At 39.5% G+C, this 21,706-nt stretch overlaps 1 protein-coding gene across 5 annotated transcripts; it reads left to right on the top strand.

The window, feature by feature from the left end:
• Window positions 1-9,804: 9,804 nt before the first annotated feature.
• tbx20 (T-box transcription factor 20) lies at window positions 9,805-18,414 on the top strand. Of its 5 annotated transcripts, XM_027005265.3 has the most exons (9): window positions 9,805-10,395; window positions 11,590-11,824; window positions 12,255-12,419; window positions 12,758-12,866; window positions 13,517-13,675; window positions 13,988-14,064; window positions 15,120-15,191; window positions 15,591-15,703; window positions 15,921-18,414. In XM_027005265.3, the coding sequence occupies exons 1-9, from the start codon at window positions 10,269-10,271 to the stop codon at window positions 16,259-16,261; spliced, it is 1,398 nt and encodes a 465-aa protein (XP_026861066.1). In that variant the 5' UTR covers window positions 9,805-10,268; the 3' UTR covers window positions 16,262-18,414. The 5 variants fall into 5 exon arrangements, with proteins under 5 accessions (XP_026861066.1, XP_081572403.1, XP_026861067.1 ...); XM_027005266.3 differs by lacking the exon at window positions 15,120-15,191 and having other exon boundaries at window positions 9,808-10,395; window positions 15,588-15,703; XM_027005267.3 differs by lacking the exon at window positions 15,120-15,191 and having other exon boundaries at window positions 9,809-10,395.
• The last annotated feature ends 3,292 nt before the right edge of the window (window positions 18,415-21,706 follow it).

The following is a 21,706-nucleotide window of genomic DNA, read 5'->3' as shown; positions in this document are numbered from 1 at the left end:
AAATTCCTCTATATCTCAGGGTAGGAAAGAAAAAGTGTTGTATAGCATTGCCAGCAGGGTTACCCATATCTCAGAAGGCTAGCAGGGTGGATCCTCCAAGATTTCATAGCCAAAATAACAAGCTCACCATGTGTTCCGCTCTGGTGCAGAAACACTGTAAACATCAGTATTATTCTACTGCAAAAGTAAAACAGCTTCACCTCAGCACAGAATATATATATATATATATATATATATATATATATATATATATATATATATGCAGTAATAATAATAAAATTTTGAATTTTGCTTAAAAGGTGCTTTTCAAGGAAATACAATATTATAAAAAATGTAAAGCAAAACACAAATATAAAGCACAAAATGAATATTAAATATATAATAAAGGACACAGCCAATGTTTGATTTAATGCTACAACATATTTTTAAGGTTTAGGAAGAGATTATATCAGAGAAAAACCATTCTGGAAGAGAAAGGTTTTCATCTGTTTTTTGTTTTGTTTTTTTTAACAGTGCCATAGAACTATTTTTAGCATTATGAAGTTCCTTCAGCTTTTAAATGAACGATTTTTTTGAAGAACTAACTTAAAGAACTATGTCACGCAGCCCTCTGGCCCTGTAGCCCTAGCACCCTGGTCCCAAACTCGACTTCCCAGAATCCCAAAGGGAGTCAGGTTAACAGCCCCAATTAGTAATCATCCAATCAAACGGATTTATCGTAATCATAATCCAAAGAGTACTACTTAGATCCACCTGCTACTCATTTCTCTGCCTTATAAAATCTCGGTTTATGTTTTATAACTTTGTGAGGCATTGCGGCTGTTTTCTAGAGCCTACCGAGCGGGTCCATTGAATAAGCAGCGTTTCTGTGTTCCTTGACTCTGTTTTTGGATTCGTTTGTTTTACATGACAAAGTACAAATGAGTGTTAAGAAGACCATCATAGTAATTGCAATAAGCACAACTGATAAAAATACAGAAGAGTACAGTGTTTCTCCTGATGGAACAATTTTACAACCAATTCTACGATTACTGTATTTTAAATGAAAAACAATACCTTGGTTGTGTGACTAAACTACATAACGTGTCGTGTGCAATTCCCTAGGCGAATAGTCTACAAATACGTCTGCAGATGAGATGTGAATTTCCGAATGTGGACGCTAATGATCCGTTTTTCATCGCAAATGAAGCGTAAAGTCGAGTTTGCTTGTGCATGTTGTTTTCTAAAAGACTTGGTATAATAGGCGTATTTGTAGGCCGTTTCAAAATAGAAAGATGGGTCAAATTAAATAGCAGTGTACTCCAACGTTCAGTTCCCCCGACAGGAAAGTACGCTCCAATTGCCAAGACTTCATAGCAGAACTTCAAACATGGAGGTCACATCATACTTACTCTGGAAAATCTATATAGAATAAGAAAATAAATTGGTCTAAACAATGTTATGAGGCGAAAACACTGCCTCCATTACATCATTGACAACGTGACAACCTGTAGTGTTCTCTCTCCCCCCCCCTCCCCCCCCCCCCCCAAGAGTGGGTAACATTGAAAGCTTACAAGTTTAAATTACTGGCAAGTTTTCAATGACACAAAACAAAACCATGCTGCATGCTGGGAGACTTAACGTTAGTTGATGCTGGACAGTATTTAACGTGAGTTTTTCCAAACCGCACTTATCAGCTACATTTTTAATATTAATTAAAATGTAAAATGGTAATATTAACCGTCGGGAATTTTTACCGTGGTTTACAGTGAAAACGGTAATCGTTTCATAACTAGTTTAGGGTCTGTTATGGACTGGGAAGGGATGCACATATTTGGCAATGTTCTTAAGATGAATTTATGCTGTTTTATTGAGGTTTTAATGTAACGATGCGTTAAATTACAAAGTGCAATCGAAAATGACAGCAATTCCCAATGTGGGGAGGAAGGAAGTAAGTAAAAGAATATGGCATTGTCGGTATAGATTGACTCATCTTCTTCATGGAATATTTTAGTATGGCTTCAGGTTTAGCATTAATACGTTTTTGCATATTCTTAGCCAGGAGTACAAGAATGTTTAACATAACAGAATCTGTTGAAACCAAGAAATAATTCATAACACTAAGTAGGTCCAATTCACTACCATGATAGGTACTATGGTCAGTACTATGCTCTGAACTCAGACACAAATAGGTTGTTGGACATTAGACGATCTTTTAGTTGAGTACTCAGGAAATTTGTACGTTAGAAATGGGTTGGTCAAGCCCTTGCTTATAATTATTGAATAATTAAAAATAATTCTTTAATATATTACTAAACATTATTAAATAATAAACTTTTATATGAATGATTTACAACCTTGTAAACTTGTTCTATGCAATGCTACACAATGACGTACACAGTTCAGATGCAGTGTGTGTTTTACTAAAGGTACATTAGGAAAATGCTTCAGTAAGGGGGCCAAAACCCAGCAGTTGTGTATAGTCACAGGTGCAGAGAGCTGTGTCTGTAATCACTGCTCCACGTATGGAGGAGGATAAGAGGAATCTGCAGAGACCACACAGTTCGACACAAGGCCATTTTACTTTAGCACCTTTATGAGCTGCTAATGCAGCCACTGTGTTTAACACCCGAACAAGTGGCCCTGGGGTTGCCGTGAGAACAGCTAACAGCTTGGTGCTACCTGCCCTCTAGGCAGCAGTGGTAATGGACTACAGCAGTGCAATGGAATGGGGGGAGGCGGAGCATTACGAGAGGTTTGGAGGCAAAGGGGTGAGTGGGTATTGGGGTGAGACCCACTGCTGGCCTCTTGCTGCACTAGATGAAAGCTCTTGAAGGCTGTCGTCACGGTAACTAATTTCAGCAAGATTTTACGCATCAGTGGAGGCACGAGGAAGTCCGTCCGTACCTATCCATTACCCTCATCACCCCCTGCCACTTGTGTCTACCTCTCTAAACCTCATTTTCATCTACCCCCAAACCACACCCCCAGCTCCACATTCCAGCTACCCTGTAAATCAGAAGCAAACTCCCTAATCAGAAGGATTTCCACCACTCACCAGGGGAATTTCAGAAAGACAGGGCTCAAACCATTGTACACACAATATCCTCAGGCGAATCCATGATCAGCTCTTCCACTACTATGTCTGTCTCAGCATTATTGGAGTGATAGTAGGCCCCTGAGGGGTGTCTGACTGCAGAAATAGACACTTAGGCGATGAGGGAGAAGGCTTTGTCCACTTCCCAGCTTCCCTCTCCATCACCCTCTCACCACACACACACTCAGCACTGCATGGATGCAATGTTTTATGTATGTTTTAGGATTCTGAAGTTTTACTCCATAAAAAAAATACTCAGTAAAAAAAAATCTGAGTGTCAATAATTAATATTTGATTTAAATGTTGTGAATTTAAATGATGTGGATTTAAGACAGAATTGATGTATTATGAATAGAATTATTTTAATTTATGAAGCACAAATTTATTTTATAAATATTTAGGAATTAGGAATGAATTTGGTGGATAGGCATTATATTTAAAAATACAAACCACAAACCATAAAATTACTACAAGACATAAAACGTTTATTTGGATTGTCAAATTTAGTTAAAAAAATTCAGCATCATAAAGGAAGCAAAGGCAATGCTGAAAGGGTCCAGATCCAGAGAAATAATAATCTCATATGTAGTCCTGCGGTTTCTGGAGCTTTCAGTTCCTGAACAGCTGTGTCTGAGGCTACAGGTTAAACGTATACTTTGACCAGGAATGCTGATATTCCTATTGAAAGCCAGCTGGAGTCGGTTCTCATGAATCTACACGAATAAACTCAGCTTTCCCCACTGTTCTCCACTAGCTTTAACAGACCGTTAGCCACATTATCCTAAGGAGGGGAGGGGGGCTGGGGGAGGGAGAAAAAGTGGGAAAGACGTCGAAGATAAGGGGGAAACAAATGAGGGGCCTGGTAGAGGTGGATTTGGGGAGATGTGTAACTGAGCTCTGCCAAACAGGCTCCTAGCGCATGCAGAGCGTTGGGCTAAGCTGGCTGAGAGCGGCCCTGCTTTCCTGCCGAGGAGGAGGTCCCACCCCCCTCCCCCTCCCCCTAAACTCATCTCCTCTTCCCCAGCCACCCAATGCAGCACAGCCCCTCGCATATCACACTCCACAGAAAACAGCATTTATTATCATGATTAGTGGTGGCAGTATATTGCAATTAAAGAATTTTTCTGTAATTATTTAACACAAGACCATAAAATGGAAGAAAAATGGACTGTGAGGGAAGAAAGAGCTTCTTGACTCAACAAAACGCTGTCAGCAGGTCAATATAAACTGCACTGGCAATGTACTGAAACATCAATAGTGATGAGTAAAACTACAGGGAATCTAAAATGAAGAGAAATCTACATTAAAGTAAAGCAGAATAAAAGTGAATATGAAAAAGCTGGCCATTTCTGCTTATAGCATTAAATGCTATCTTCTATATTTAATCAGTCTGTGGAAACTTGGATTGTAAAACAAAAATCAAATCAACAGTTCTGTTAGGTCTTAGTCAATGTGTGAGTGAAAGTCTTAAAGTTATACCCTCAGCTCTGAGCCAGAGGTGAAGGTAATAAAAGAACATGGAGCAGTACAGCTTAGAATCTGTCAAAAAAAACGTCCATATTTGCCAGACTCAGAGGTGATCACTGCTGAAGATCCACCAGAGACAGACAGGGTGGCCCTTGAGGCAATAACACAGTTAAAGTGCCCGTTAAAGTCATGTTCCATGCAGAGCAGCACCTCCATGGCTGCCCGGCTGGTGCTAGGAGAGGCAGTTTCTGCACTCTTATAAGCTTTTAGCACTGTAACATTGTTGCTAAAACCTTGGCTTGGGCCATGCAATGCTGCAAAGAGGTTTTCACAGAGCTGCCCTTCCCGTCTGTCACACCCTGCTCCCATGGGCCAAGATGGGCCTATTCCTCCTGTTCTGCTCGACCACATCAATCCAGTTCTTAACCACTGGTTCTTCTATTATTCATGGGCACGGCAAAGTCAAACATACCCATTTAGAGATTTTACACTTGTTTGAACAGGAGAATGTCTGATAGACATGTAGGGACAGACAAACGGGTATTGGGAGGAGTGGAAGCAGAATGCAGCATTCTTTTCCTGCAGTGTCCCAACAAACACCAGACCAAGTTAGAGAAAAAGAAAGAGATACAGTGAGCGTGAGAGAGAGACAGGGAGAGAAGAATTTGCAAGGCAATGGGAGGTCTCTGATGAGAACTTTTAAAGGTTGGCGCTTGGCTCAGGCAATGCAGTATGACCTACAAGATCAAAATGAGAGCAGAGATGCCAAGGTTGTTATCTCAGTCTGCCTCTTCACTCTGTCCCATACGCACACACACACACACACACACAGATATATAGACACAAACAGATGCACACACATGCAAACAGACATACACACATAGATATATAGAGGCACATACACACACGCGCATGCATAGACATATAGACGCATGCACACTTAGAAAGAGATCTCTGATGGACATGGCTACAGGGTGTTCTATGAGAGCACTCTGACCAGAGAATAAATAGTGCTTCCAGAACAACTCTAAAGTCAGTGATGGAACAACAACTACAGCTAGCATTCTATAGAAAACCCCATAGCTCATTCCTTCATTCAGCACATCTCCTTTGACATATAAGAAACTGCAGAAGACCTACCGAAAAAACCCTAAAATAAAAATCCTCTGCTCTGATCAAGTATCTCTGGCTAAGCTACACCTCGCAATCTGGTGGAAAAAGAACACAAGCTATTTAAAACTCAGGAACATGTTTTGTAATAAAATGTAGTAAATTTCCACAAGCACTGTGAAATATTGTTAAACTATCAACTGTCAACTGTCTCCAATAGCCCTAAAATAATACTTTTTAAAATATTAAGAATTTTGTTGGTTCTTCTGAAAATGCACACTAAATATGACTAAATATGACTAAAGATATAATATGACTAAAGATTCATTAATGCAAGTTTGAGGCTTACTGACACAACCAGGAGCCTAACAGTTTAACATCAGGGCATTAGAACTGGGGAAGGTCAGAGGTCACCAGTCAGCAGCAGCCCAAAGCAAACCTCATCTATCACAGTTAGTGGTGCCCTGCACCCTGTGTTAAACAGAGCATGTGCTTCACTCCAACACATTCTCACTCACTCACTGAAGACTAATGACCTTTAGTCACTCTCTCCCTCTCTGCTTCTCTCTCTAGCAGTAGTCTGTCTTGTGAGCTGAGGCTTCTGAGGCTGTGAGATGCTGCAGGCTTTGACCTTCATGTCAAGCAGGGCTACATTCTACCCAGATTGTGTGAAAATCGGGTGACTAGCTCAGGTTTAAGCCCTTAATAATCTTAACCTGAGGGACTGTGACACACCCAGCACCTCTCCACACTTTTACAAACACTGTGCAACAGCCACACCAAGCTTCCCCAGACCCCCGCCCAACAACTGCCAAATATTTTCAACATCCCTGACGCTCCCTCTCACCTTCCAGTATCCTTCAACACACCCGGCAACGCTCCCGGGCTGCCCTTCTTCCTTTTCTACCACAGTCATTCACACTCATTGCCCTTGAGCCCCGCCCCCATGCCAGTGGTGAGGCATGTTGTGGTGGGCTGTGGGGGTCGGTGGTTAGTGGATTTGAACTTAACCTCACTGTCCCTCACGATGAATGTGATAATTAGCACCAAGGATCAGCATCAAAAGGAGGCGCGCAGCATGGAGCATGTCTAATTAGTCATATGAGTGGGGTGATAGAGGTGACGGCTCCTGCGTTCTGCATACTCCTCAGGCGGGCGGGCGCACCGCTCCACTGAGCACCCTCCTCCTCGTGGATTGGGAGTGGGAGGAAGGTGTTCTGCTCATCCCTCTCCTCTCTGCTGTTTTCTGATGTAAACAGGCACTTACTGCTCTGCTATCTGGTACAATCACAATTTTTTTTTTGAAGAGATGTTTACAATTAGTACAAATAAATAAACTTGAATTCAGCATTTGCAATTTGATCTGTGTGTAAAACAATAAGAAACAAACCTAGAACCTGCAAGACTTTACTGTACTGTTTAAATAAAAGGTGTTATAATAATAATGTGTTCTTGAAAAGACTCTTTGAGCAAAATTTTCCAAAAATGCAATTTATCAGATAAACACACAGATAAAATGGAAATATCACTACACACTTGCATATTTATTATTTATTTATGTTCTAGTTGAATAGCCACATTGAGGTATTCAGCATATATAGCATTTTGTAAAGTGCCTTTGTTTCTTTATATATAATGAGTTTTACAGAAGTGACATTACAATTACAATTACCTGAGCCTCACCACATGCATTTAAATGTATGATTGTCCTGGACATTTGCACATATGACAAATCAATTGGAATTGGTTTATCATAAAGAGTTGAAACCATAGTAATGAGCTTAAATTGAGTATAGCAATAGTTAATGGAGGATAATCTCTTTATTAACATATTTTATTGGTAACTTCCTATTTAGACTTGATGTTTAATTCTGGACTTGGCGGTTGCATAGATTCGTTTATTAAAGGAAAAAGGGGTAGCGAAACAAACGGGCTAATGACGCCTCCAAGTTTAAGGCACGTGGTAACCTACTTTTTCCCCTCGCACTGAAGCTACCCATAATTCGATTAAAAAGGCGAGTCAAACGTAAAATATCTTGCAGTGTATCGTGGGTGTTATTGTAGAAAATAAAGTTGTAACAAGAAATAAAATGATTTTTCATTAAACCAAGATAATCTTATTTAAATTATAATCTATAGGCTCGTTAAATTAATTGTTTTTGACATTTGTTTAAGAAAAGAATTTATAATTTTCTAACTTTCTGGTGTGCAAGACCTAGAGGCGTAGGAAATGTGTTAACTGGAAATGATTTAATCTGCAGCATACCCAGTCAACCTGTATAAGGAGACACAGGCTTTCGGAAGCCGCTTTGCACCTTAATAAAGTGTTGTCAAAGTCGGCTTACAGGCGCAATCGATCAGGTTAATCACTTCCGAGAATTTAACAGGTTGCCACTAATGTTTTGTTGCAATGCAATCCATATATATTACAACACAATTTTCGTTACCTATGGCTTAAAATGCCTATTACAAGTATAGCCTACAGTCCAACAGGTTGTATGTCGAATGTAAAGAATTCCGCTGTCCGCCTCTCTACTACCATTTACAAAATGCAAGTGAGAGCACCCTTTTCAGGTAGACAGAGTTCCGGGGATTGTCTTGTCCTTAAGAGATATCTTTTGCCGCCCCCTCACCAGGCCCCAAAGTGTGAATAATATTCAGTATGGAGTTACGCTAAGTGGGAAAGCTTTTAGCAAATTATCCACTGGCAATTGCACGGAATCTAATTTGGTCACCCAGGTCTCCGATAATATATCTACAGCATTGGATTTGCATTTCAGTGTCGCCTAATGGGTTTAAAACGCTGTGGACCTCCAAGCTCTTGTTTTTGCGTCTGTCTCTCCAGAGAGTGACATTGACCACAGGAGGTGATTTCTTAACCTGCAAAAAAAAAATAAAAAAACCGGCAGTCAGCGTTTTTATTTAATATTTATACACGGCCACGTGTGCCAGCAGAGCGCGACAGACAACAGAGTGGTGACACTCAAGTAGGTTCAAGATAAGTTTTGCGGTCAGCATTATAAACAGAGGACGTGTTTATAGGTCTTATGCTAACGTCAAAACAAGCAGGCCTGTTTCATTCAAAGTTATATTCGTTTTTACTATAGACTTAACGTCGTGTGAAGTAAGACCTTTTTTGGTAAACTGGTAGAAAATAGATGAGAGCTGTACAAAATACAACTAGGGCTGACGACTCTAATTTCGAATTTGAATGCAAACGCTTCGAAGTAGATAATCACGCCAGATTTGGAATCTAAACTCTGCTGCAAATGTCTTTTTCTAAGAAGAAAGAGTACGGTTGAGGTGACGTCTAGATTTACCTTCTGCTCGACTGCTCAAAAGGAGAACAAGAAAAATAACCGACAAAATCAAATGTTGTAATCAAAGTCAAAATCCAGTGAGATAATAGAAAAATGCATTATTATTATTATTATTATTATTATTATTATTATTATTATTATTATTATAAACAGCAGTAGTAGTCTGTTACTGTTGATACCAAATAAAAACGAATAGATGTAAAAAAAAGTAATACTAAATAAAATCAACAAATTATTGTATTATTATTATTATTATTATTATTATTATTAATAGTAGTCGTAGTAGTAGTAATATATTTTATGGGCTAACCATGGGTCTACAAGGAAATATTCAGTGTCATTTGCAGACAGTTCAATCACTTTCCTTTATTTCTGTTCCTCTCATATAGCTATTTTTTCCTAGATAAGCGTAGCTGAGTGCCTTCAGACTATAGTGAAGCCTTTTAATTTGTAGCAAATTTTCTACCTGATAACCCAAGAGAGTTCAGATGGACAAGGCAATTTTCAGTATCTTAAATAAATATGAACCACAAATGTGTGCATACAGATATTGGATTGTTTTAGAACAAACATGTAAATATATAAAATCGCCTGCTTTATGAAGCGAAACTGTTGCGCTCGCACAGACCCAGTTAGGCTCAGATGAGAACTCAGAGTTGACTCTCGATGATTCTACTGCATAGCTTCGTGTGTACAAGAAAAATAAAGAAAAATAACCCTCACCTTAACTCGAATAAAATAAGAGGACATTATTTAAATTATTTTCCATATTCATGTATATATTTCGAGAATAATATTTCGAATATAAAATTTTTCAGAAACAATTATTTCTCGCAGATATGTATTTTTAAATAGAGAAAATAAGCTGTGCGGACAGATATAAAGTGTGAAATTCAGATTAATTGTCCTTGCTTTTTGACGGATTTCTTGAGTTCACGCAGGAAACGTTTTTAAAAGACTTTACAGTGGGCAGTGATGTCGGTCCAGTGACGTAATTGCAACACAGCCATTGGTCGTCGCCATCGTCGACGGAGGGTCTTCTGAAGTTAAGGAGAATGCAAGTGTCTGGCGCTTACAATGAAGACACTGTCATTGACCAAGCAGCTAAGAGTAAATGGAACATGAGCAAAATGTTACATCAGTTGTGGAGACAAGACAAAGCTTGTAATAGACAGTAGTGTGGTAACAAGACCGTTGGTTCTACCTAAAACCATCAAGAAGACAAGGAAAAGCACGTCTTGGGTTGTAGTTTTGACGGACAAAGGACTAGTAAGAGATCATTTGAACAGCTTGCCATGGAGTATACTTCTTCTCCGAAGCCCCAGCTCTCATCAAGGGCGAATGCGTTTTCGATAGCTGCCCTAATGTCAAGTGGGAAAACAAAGGACAAGGAAACAGAAGAGAACACCATCAAACCGCTGGGTAAGCGCAGGGATGCACGTCTGTACTCGTCTTTGACCTCGTCTTTGACATCAAAACGTAGGGTGTAAGTCTGCAATGATAGCACTGTGGTATAAAGTAATACAAAAAAACTACGCACTCTTACTCTGTATAGCGTGTTGTTTGTTTAATTATGCATTATGCGACCTTAGTGTGGATTGAAAACTTGATATAAAGACTTGAATATGGCCATTATTTTCTTCTTTGGGAGCTTTTTATGCAACAAAATTGAGCAAAAAGGTTGAAAGATATAAAAGATGTAAATCTGGAAGACCACTTCATTTTCGCAAGTGATTTGTGAACCTGGTGCTATGTATCTTACAATAATTGGTAATCGTAGTCTTGTGTGTATCTGTGGACTAGAATCAAATATTCTACACATAAACGTCACTGGTGTCGTATATTTTATGTCGTATAGTGTGCAATATGTTTATTGTGTAATAATATAGGCCTATATATTTGGTTTTATTATGGTTTTATTATCAAGACTCTAGATTTGACTAAAAACAAGAATAATCCTGCGGAATTATTCAAGTGGGTTAGGGGTCGTACAGCACTAACTGAAATTTACTATTTAGGCCTAAACGGTCTCGTGTACAAAGAAAATGAATCCCCAATTATATCAAAATCGTTACAATTTTTGAGCATTGCATTATTTCGATTAATTGTCAGGCTTAAAAGAATAGGAATGACGGACGATTTTGTTCAACTTAATATCTATATCTAATTATTCTATATCGGTTAGTCCTAGTATCTGTACCGTTTCTTTTCGTAACATTTCGTTACGGTCAGTTCAACAATGTAATAATGTCAGACTGTATTCGTCAGAAATCTTTTGAAATTCAATTATTCTCTAAAAAAAGTATAATAACGATTTCATTGGGATGTTTCATTATATGGTTAATGGTGTGGAAGTACAATGCAAATATCTAGTGCTAATTAAAATTGTAATGAAGAATAGCCTAACAAAATAGACTAATTCTTAGGATAGTAATAGTAGATATGAAGGTTGTTCATTTAAACGAGTAGAGAAAACCACCTTTAAGATAGTCCTTTAAGTTTTTTCTTCTTTTGGGGATTTTAGATTAATTTTTTTTCCCCCTGGTATATTAAAAGCATCTTATAATTTGAAAAGTAATGTGTTTTGAATTGTCTGTCATTTTCTCTGAATCTAAGAACAATTTGTAGAGAAATCGTCATGCAACCAGAGTTTGGGTGACTTGCCTTCCCTGGAGACACACGGAGAGTTCAGCAGCGGCGCGCCTGCGGTGTGCACGGAACCTCTGATCCCCACCACGCCCGGAGTACCCAGCGAGGAGATGGCCAAAATCTCCAGCAGTCTGGAAACCAAAGAGCTCTGGGACAAGTTTCACGAGCTTGGCACGGAAATGATCATTACAAAATCTGGAAGGTAAGGAGTTCTCTTTATTTTTTATTTTTTTCTCGCTTACTGCCTTTTATTTGAGCTTTTTCTTTCGTTTTTTATTTTTTATTTTTGTCTTATTTACGTTCGGGATTTAAAAGTAGGATACGTATAGATTTTATTAATCTTACGTATGTCATTATTTAGAACTGCTTATTTCGAAGAAATACGAAAATTATGTCGTATTCATAACAGTGATCAAGATTCGTCGTTTTTTAAAATCGGAATCTATCCGAATATGAACAATACACCATCAGTAGGACTGCTTGTTTTAAGCCGAGGACAGCTTGTATTTTAGAATAAATGGAACATTAATTTAAACTAGCAATTTATGAGCAAATGATTTATGCATTTCATTTAGTTTTGTGTTAGATTTGGTTAAGATTTATTCTTTGACACAAATCATTTCTGTCAACAGAAGAATGTTTCCTACCATCCGCGTGTCATTTTCCGGGGTGGACCCCGACGCCAAATACATAGTACTAATGGATATTGTTCCTGTGGACAACAAGAGATATCGTTATGCTTACCACAGATCCTCCTGGCTTGTAGCAGGGAAGGCAGACCCTCCTTTGCCTGCAAGGTTCGTGATGCACACTATATGCGCGTGTCCGTGTGTGTTTGTGTGGTGGGGAGGGGATGTTTCAGCCTTGATCAGCGGTTGTTAGCTTGTTCGGCCATGGATGAATGCGAGTGTATACAATTCACAGTTCAGATGGAGCGGGGTTTTATCATTCTTTCTTGGTACCTTCACCTGGGCACTTTTTGATGTCATTTTTACAGTACATTTTGAGTACAGTACACCTTAATATGGAGTCCAACTGTAGGTTATGGGATCAAATGTAAATATTGTTAAACATACAATGTGCACTACATCTTAACTGTCATTCACTGATTTGATTTGATCGTTTTATGCTGCAGACTGTATGTCCACCCTGACTCGCCATTTACTGGAGAACAATTGCTGAAGCAAATGGTTTCCTTCGAGAAAGTAAAGCTTACTAACAACGAATTGGACCAGCATGGACACGTACGACAATGGTTTTGTTTTCCCTCTAACTGGGTTTTCATTGTATAAGCAAGTCACAAAATATTACATCGAAATTCGCTCAGTAAATATTTAAATATTCTGCAAATATTCAAAGTGAAAATGGACTCCATGTTCTCTTCGTAAAATGCGTACATTTAGTGTTAAAGATCATAATTCTGTGGAATTCCGAAATATATTTAAAATATGTATTAATAAGAACAACGAACGCTGACATTTACCTGTTATAAATAAAGAAGACTGCTTAAATTCCAATTTTTACGATTAAACTCTTTTAATGATTCTGTTTGTCGCTCTAATCGTAGTATCAGCTAAACATGGCGTTTAATTAACATAAAATATAGGTTACTCTAAAATATATAGCCCAAATAAAAACAAATATATTGCTTAAAAACTTGTAAAGTACGTTGTGCCTGCCCTTATTAAATTTAGAACTTCTTTGAAAAAAATGTTACGCTAATGGTAATTGGTGAACTTTTTATTTCAATCTCTAAAAGATAGCCTGGTGAGAAAATAAAAACATTAGAATAATTCTACTGAATATATGCCTTTAGCTACAGATTATAGTTTGTTAGTATGGTCGGTCTTAAATTCACGTTTAGTAAGCACTGCGTCTCTGTTTCACCCAACAGATAATTCTCAACTCAATGCACAAGTACCAGCCTCGAGTCCACATAATCAAGAAGAAAGACCACACGGCCTCGCTACTCAACCTGAAGTCCGAGGAGTTTCGCACTTTCGTCTTCACTGAAACAGTGTTCACCGCGGTTACAGCCTACCAGAACCAGCTCGTAAGTGGGGCAGCTGCCGCTCAAGCACATCTTTACATCTAGGCTGTTTCTGATAAGAAGGGATTCATGCGATTTAAAAGGTCCCTTAGCTTAAGTATCTATTGTTAGTTTATAGCAGTTGTGTTTCCTCATAAATAATCTCATGTCCCTTTTGTAAATTTGGCTCTAGATGATTCGTGGGAGACAGCGTTAGTACAGAAATGGCGGAGTCTCGGTCTGGTGTTTAGTCTGAAAAGATTACTAGAAGAGGGAGGATGAGACAGAGAGGGATAGAAAGAATGAGACTAATGTTGTCCTCCCGTGGTGTTGCAGATTACCAAACTGAAGATCGACAGTAACCCCTTTGCTAAGGGCTTCAGAGACTCGTCCAGACTCACAGACATTGAGAGGTACTGAAAAAGCTATGATGCGCAACAGTACTTGATTTTCATAAACTCCACCGTGTGTTTATTTGCGATGGTTGGAGGAAACACTCCAGTGACGCAGTCACAGGTCCTTTCCCCTCTATGGTTGGATGAACAATGATTATTCATATCTGCTACCTATTTTGTCTTTATAGCTCTTGCGAATTCTTACAATAACAAATAATTCAATCATGTCTAGATTTACTGCTGTAATCAAAACACAGGGTTCTATCTTTTGGCCTGGCAAACATAGACAAAACAGCTGAGAATCTCATTAGATCTGACAAAAGGTCAGTCTTTAAATGGCCATTTCCAGTTATGCCTATATCAACATTCAAATAACCCCAACAAACAAGCAATTTCCCTTCCGACCTGACAACCTAAAGTCAAAGGATGACTGCCAGAAAAAACCCCAGACAAACAAAAACACATCTCGTTCCTCCCTCTCTCCCTTCCCTTCTCCCTCTCTCTGTCTCTCTCTTTGGAAGGGCTGTGAATTAGATCTGATCAATTGATCTTCAGGGAGCTGCAGAAATCGCATTAGTCTGGAGTCAGGCAGTGCACTAAAACACAGCATAATTCGATTGGGGCCGGTGAGTGATTGAAGCCAGCCACCCACGTTGCAGCGCTGCGAAGCCCCTGTACGCGTGCAACCGCACAGATAAAAACACACAGATTTGTATTGCGCCGCTGACAGATATTGCACTTCCCTAACTAAATTGGGAGTGTAATGCGGACGCATGGCTCTTGTGATTCAGACCACTCTTCTCCCATCCCGGCCTGTCTGAGAAGGCCAGTCTAACACAGGCTAATGCACTTACCGCAGACCCAGCAGACACGCTGCTCTATATGCACCCACTGTGTGTTCACACACGCCTGCGTGTTAGGCCGGGTTAAATACATCAAAGCATACTGGGAGATTTTTAGGGATGTGTACCATTACCGGGCATTATGACTGGGTAGCTGCGTAAATATGTTGACTAAAAGCTTAAACGCACAGGGCCACTGAGTTCCTTCTGCTTTTACAATTGTGTTTTCAGAAACCTCTATGAGGTCTGCAAGGAATGCTGGATCCAGCACAATTTCACTGTGGAGTGGGTTGAATCTGACTGGTGCGAATCACTGTGATTGGCAGAAATATGCACTTCCCACCTCAGTGGTGCTTTGATTTGATAATGACAAGCTTGTGTTTGAAAATGCTAATTCTCATTACACCCATCAGAACAGAAGAATGAATGAATATATATATATATATATATATATATATATATACGCACTCCTATGTGTTGGCTGCAGAGGTTTATATATAGAGGTTTTTATATATATATATATATATATATATATATATATATATATAATATATATATAATATATATATATATATATATATATATATATATATATATATATATATATATATATATATATATATATATATATATATATATATATATATATATAAACACACACATGCAGAGAGACTTTAGGAAACTCTTTTGATTTTACTGCAGGGAAAGTGTTGAGAATCTAATCCATAAGCACTCATATGCGCGTTCCCCCATTCGGACGTACTCGGGGGAGGAGGAGTCTCTGGGTGAGGAAGGCCACTCAACACATAGCAGGGGTGAGGAGCCCAGTACCACCACACCACATACCACACACTTCACATCCCACTGAGACAGCAAAACACCAAATACTACAGATAGCACTGAGACAGCAGTGAGGCCCAACGCTTTCCTACCACATCCTACAGAACGCACCACAAACCACACCCTCTTCTGACAGGAATCTGTGTGATGCCTAAGGCTAAATGCAAGTCTCCATTTCCCATTTCTTTCTAGGCTCTGCATTCACAGCTTCAGACAACCTCTCGCTGAGCTCCTGGGTCACCACTACCTCAGGGTTCTCAGGGTTCCAGCACCCCCAGTCTCTGTCAGCCATTGGCAGCAGCAGTAGCACGCTGGCAAGCCCCTTGGCCCACCCCATCCAGGGCTCTCTGCCCCCCTATGGGCGGTTGGGTGTGCCACTGGCCCCCTCGGCCCTAGCAGGATCCATGCAGGGCACTGGCCCCACCTTCCCCTCTTTCCACATGCCACGCTACCACCACTACTTCCAGCAGGGTCCCTATGCCGCCATCCAGGGCCTGCGACACTCCTCCACCGTCATGACTCCCTTCGTATGATTCCAACACAAGATGGCAATGTAATGAAATCTACAGTGCTGTGAGCATATGCAGACACGCAACAAATATTCATGCGAACACGCTGTTTCTTTCAGACACACACACACAAACACACACATACACACACACACACACACACACACACACACACACACACACACACACACACACACACACACACACACACAGTCCCAGCCATCTCTTTATCTTCTTATGTTTGAGGAAGAAACCCTTTTGTCCACATGTAAATAATAAAGACTTACATTATACTGTTCAACGATCCGGAGGTGCTCTTGATTGCTGCCAATTACCGGAGGAAAAAAAAAATGTAAAAAAATAATAAAAAGTGGACACAAGATCAAAGTTGCAAATGTAAACCAGCAATCTCAAGCATGATGTTGGTGACGGACTCTGTTACAGGGACACTACAGAGCTGTGTTCACCTGTGCATCTATCCTCTCTGCTCCTGATTCATTTTCCTGATCTTTATGAGAGGAACATAACCAAGCAAGGGGTAACCACAACCCACTTAGCATGGCACAGACTGTCGGCGATGACTATTGCAGCCCTGTTCCTAGAGGATATCGCTGGTGATTTGAACACCGGAATGCAGCACCGTCTTCCTCTCCGAACCTCAGACACCAGAGGGCGCTATATTGTCTGGACGTTATTGTATTGAATAGGAGGTAACTGAGATCAAACGCTGTCTGTGCATCAGAATATCAATCCCAGCCTGACTGACAATGCCATCGCTCTGCTCTAATAAGCATCCTCTTACGTGTAAAGTGTGAAGCAGCCAAGCTAAACGAGGTGACTTTAATATCATAGCTAGCAAAACAGCAGTACTCAATTGTTGTGCTAGATCTGTTCTGTTGTGGTTGTTAAATACTGGCTAACCCTCTGGCCAGTATAACAGTTGTTTAGCTCAATCTGAAAGACAGCAGAGAAGAAGCTTGTCTTAATTGCCACTGTGCTGGAAGCAGGCTTCCAATTTACACTGCAATCATAACTTAAACTATATAACACTAATAGGAAAGTACTCTTAATTCAGAGGGATTAGATCATTTTAAACATGTTTTTTTAAGTACATAATCAACTGGATTTTGAAATTAAAATGCCATTATAGAATCAGCATTGGGCAATGAGAACTGCTCTACAGAATGAGCTTTCACTCTGCACTCCTTAAACGGGTTGCGGTTTTTTTTTTCAAATTGGGGGTGCGGCATTGAATGTGTGACATTTAAATGAGATTTGCACAGGGTGCTGGAAGCTCTAACACGCCCCCTTCTCCAGTACCATGGGCATGATGTATAGCTGCCGCGGGTCTCCTTGTCAACAGGCAGCCTGGAAGGAGTTCTCACCTGTAAGTAATGAGCTGCCAGGTCTTTACCCCGTGGAGGGGGATTTGGTGATTCATGGCTAAACTGACCCTGTTAGTACCGTCACACCAACACCAATTCATCAGCATCCCGTAACCAAATCACAGAGCAAGAGTGCACTCCATAATAGGCATACTGGAGGAGAGCATGTCATGTGAGCTCTGTGGAGACCATGTGATCGCGACGGAGTTGGTGAACTGTAACGTGGTGGGAATGACAACGGCACACTTTCTTGCATGTCAATTTTACAGCATCTGCTCTGACTCTGCATAGTAGAAAACAACCACCAAACTAACATGAAGACGAGACCCAGCAGCTCCGTCTGTCATCTGAGAATGCTGGATGCCTTGGCCATAGTGTTGAGTGGTGCTTTAAATTCTGCACACTGAATGGATGCCAAAGCTCCCAACACACCATGGATCCTCTCGGCCACCTCAACACTGAAACATAAAGCCTGAGCCCAGCAATCACAGCCTGGTCTCTTGTGCATAAACAAGACCCATTCCATGTGAATCAAAATGGATTGTATGCACACGTATTATGACATGAAAAATGATTAGCTGTGATTTACCTTTTTCCTCTCTTTTTGGTTGGGTTTTGATTTTTTGTGTGTATTCCCCCCCCCCCCCCCCCCAATGTATTTTAACCCTATGGCAACATTTTGTTTGGATGATTTTTTTTAAAGTGCAATATATTTATTTCAGCAAATTCAGCTCTGCAAAAAAGATATGGCTTAATGTAACATTAAAGGAGAAATATATATATCACACCAAACGGATGTGATGAGTGTGATTTACTGCTGTTCATGTAAGCCACAGGCGTCTGCACTCTAGCAGGGTCTTCAATACAAGACCATCATGAGAACAAACCTCCACATGCAGCTATAATGAACATTAGATGCATTAATAAAATACAGTAGATTACTATTTATAAATAGTTTCTAATTACAAACTAATGTAGATGATGTATAGGATTGTCTATATGAATTAAATATGTATGTATTTTTAAATCTTATTCTAATTTGCAAAATTACTTTCCCTTACTTGAAATTAAATTTTTTAATTAAATGTATAATTTTAATTTATAATTATTTGTATAATTAAATAGAAAGATAAACAAACATATAATTGGCAACTTATTTTAGTTATTATTTTATTTATTTAATTCATATTACTTTGAGGTGTTAATGTATACTCTCTGGCCTAAATGTGATTTGTATAGCAAATTTTCTACAAGTACTACTGCTTAAAGTGGCCCAGGAGCAGCAGGCGCAGACCAGACACGGCCAGTGCAATTCCCTCGAGGCCAGCTTGGAATTACATCACGTTTGGAGTGATTTTCCCTCCGACTGTGGAACTTCAGCGGTAACACTTTACAGTTATTATTAAATTGGGAAATATTTTTTTCAGTCAGAAAAATAATCAAGAGGAAATAAAGCTTGTGCAGACACCCTGCTGGATTGCAGGGAAAATGGGCCATGCTGTTCTGTTCTCATAAAGAAAACCTTCAAACCCAGAGGCATTTGCCACAGCTGGGATTCAAACCCACACTAACCCCAAGGTCTATACTGCTTCATGTTTGGATAAAATTCAGCAGCACACTTGCAATGTTTCATTTCATTAATGCATAAGATCCCAAAAAAGGAGGTAATGTGCACAAAAATGTTTTAAATTACATTTTAAACTATATTACGGACAGTTGTGTAAAAACATAAATGCATTTGAACAAATGTGGAACATATTTTTAAATCTCATTTTTAATTATATAATGTATTATTTAAAGTGTGTTAAGATATTATTCAATTTCAATACTTCAATTTTGACTCATAAGATACTGCACTTGCATCTTTGTAATCCTCACACACTCTGTATGTTTCACTCTCGTCAGCAGTCTTACATGCTTAAGTATTTTTATTTATTTATTTATTTGGTACCTCTACAGTAGAACCCAACTTCTCTATCCACACAAACGTGCTTATGCATTGTAGTACGCTACACTAGTTATGCTGGCATATAACAGCATACCATAACAAATTCAGAATATACCACGATACTGTATGCACTATATGTGCAATTACGACTGAATAACGTGCTTCTCATTAATATGTGTGTTGTGCATGAGCTGCCTGCTGCCACGGTATGAGTGTGAGAACACAGTCTCTATGAGTGGACATACCTGTAGTAGTCTGCCCAACACAGGTAAACCAACGTCCTAAAGCTTAGCTGTGACGCCCTAGCCTTCACCTGGAAACCATAGGCATGGCCAGCACTATTTTTATTCATTACATATCATTCGTTCTATTAGGAAAGTGGCCTATAGGAATCGTGAGACAAGTCTTGGGTGGGGGTGTGGGGGTTTAGGAGCACACTGCAGTAGAATTCTTATCATGTGTCCAGCTGTGCTTTCTTTGGCACAGCCATCAGTGCTAACTGACACACTAGCAGATCGATAGCAGGACGTTAGTCACCGTTTCACCAGGAAGAAGGGAGCTCTTCTGCCCTCCGATAAACATCAGTTACATCCTTTGAAAATAAATAAATAAACAAATAAATACCATGCAGTTGGAGGGTGATTGGATTAGGACAAGGGCAGGGATGCGTCAGTGAGGTATGGCCAAATAAATTGAAAGAAACATATCGCCAGCGAGTCCATTTTACAGAGGAACAGTGTAATTTACACAGTATGGAGTGCTGGCTGAATTCAGGATCAGCTCCATCGGTTTTGCATCTCTCTCTCTTTGTAAAGTGGCGATCATATGAAACGGCGGACGTCGGCCTGTGCCAAGGGCGTGTGACAATGTCCAAGGCAGCAATAGGAAATGACCTGCTGAGTGAAGCTCATCCCACACCCCTGTCTATCAGTGTTTATGAGTTAATCAGTAAAACCATGACAAGGAACTCCAGCTGATCTGGATTTATGGTAGAAATGCTGGGTGTATATCCTGTATCATTATGCCTTGAACTGCATAAACCATCTTTCTCAATTTAAAAAGGAGAATGAAAGATTAATTACAATTAGAGTTTAAATGGGATTTATTAGATGTGAATTCTAATGTGGTTCTTTCTAAGTCTACTTATATGTTTAAAGGAATATTTAGTCCATGTCATACAATCACAATGATCATAGGCTGCTTTCAGGGACCATTTAGCTTTATGCAAACAAAACGTTGATTCGTGTTGATTATCATCAATACCGTCTTCATTCTCATTCAGTTTTATTTATTTTGTGCTTTTCTGATTCCCAAGGTCGCTTTTCAAAGTATGTTTAAAAAAAACCACATACTAAAATGAAGACAGAGTTAGAGAGATGATGGAGAAGAATAATTAAATGGAAAGTTTTAAAGTTCTGAGAAATGAAATAGGAGAGCAGATATGGAGACTGAGGTAGTGAATTCCAAAATTTAGGAGCCATGGCACAGAATGTCATTCATTACTTTTTAGCCACGTTAGTGTTCAAATGAACTGTCCCTTTAAGTGCTGCTCAAAGAACCTGCAAAAAGTCAGAGAAACAAGGTCTGACACAGAGCCTCTAAGTTTCTAATGAGGATTCAAATCATTGTCTTCAAGAGAGCTGGACTCCTGATAAGAGCTGTCCAACCTTGAGTAAAGGGACTCTAACCTGATTTGGCCAGTTACTTAGAGAAGGAGCTCAGATGAAATGAGAGGCCCGTAATGTCTCCCTCATGCATAATTAATTGTGTTGTTACAATGAACTAAACAAAATCTATCTTCATTTGATTAGAGGCTTTGGGAGGCTCTGAAGTGTAGCCTGCACCAAATTCCCTTCTTCTCTGTACATCAGGTCAAAGAGCTAATAAGTACATACTGCTGATTGGACAGTGACGTGGACAGCGTTCTTTAGTTTTGGACTCGCTGATAACTATATTAAGGCAAGAGCATGTTGCACTCTGACCAAACCTGTTTACATTATCCTGTGCAGGAACAGAAATGCTAGTTGTGACTTGAAATAACACTGTTGCCTTGCCATTGTTTACTTTGCATGCTAAAATAAAGAAATACACTTCCTCAACCTCTCTGGTGACATGGTGCAAGATTGCAACGTTCCT

The sequence above is a fragment of the Electrophorus electricus genome, chromosome 1, assembly GCF_041902795.1.
Source record: "Electrophorus electricus isolate QZ-2024a chromosome 1, ASM4190279v1, whole genome shotgun sequence".
Taxonomy (NCBI): domain Eukaryota; kingdom Metazoa; phylum Chordata; class Actinopteri; order Gymnotiformes; family Gymnotidae; genus Electrophorus; species Electrophorus electricus.
The sequence above is the reverse complement of the archived record's forward strand: the minus strand, read 5'-3'. Positions and strand labels throughout refer to the sequence as shown.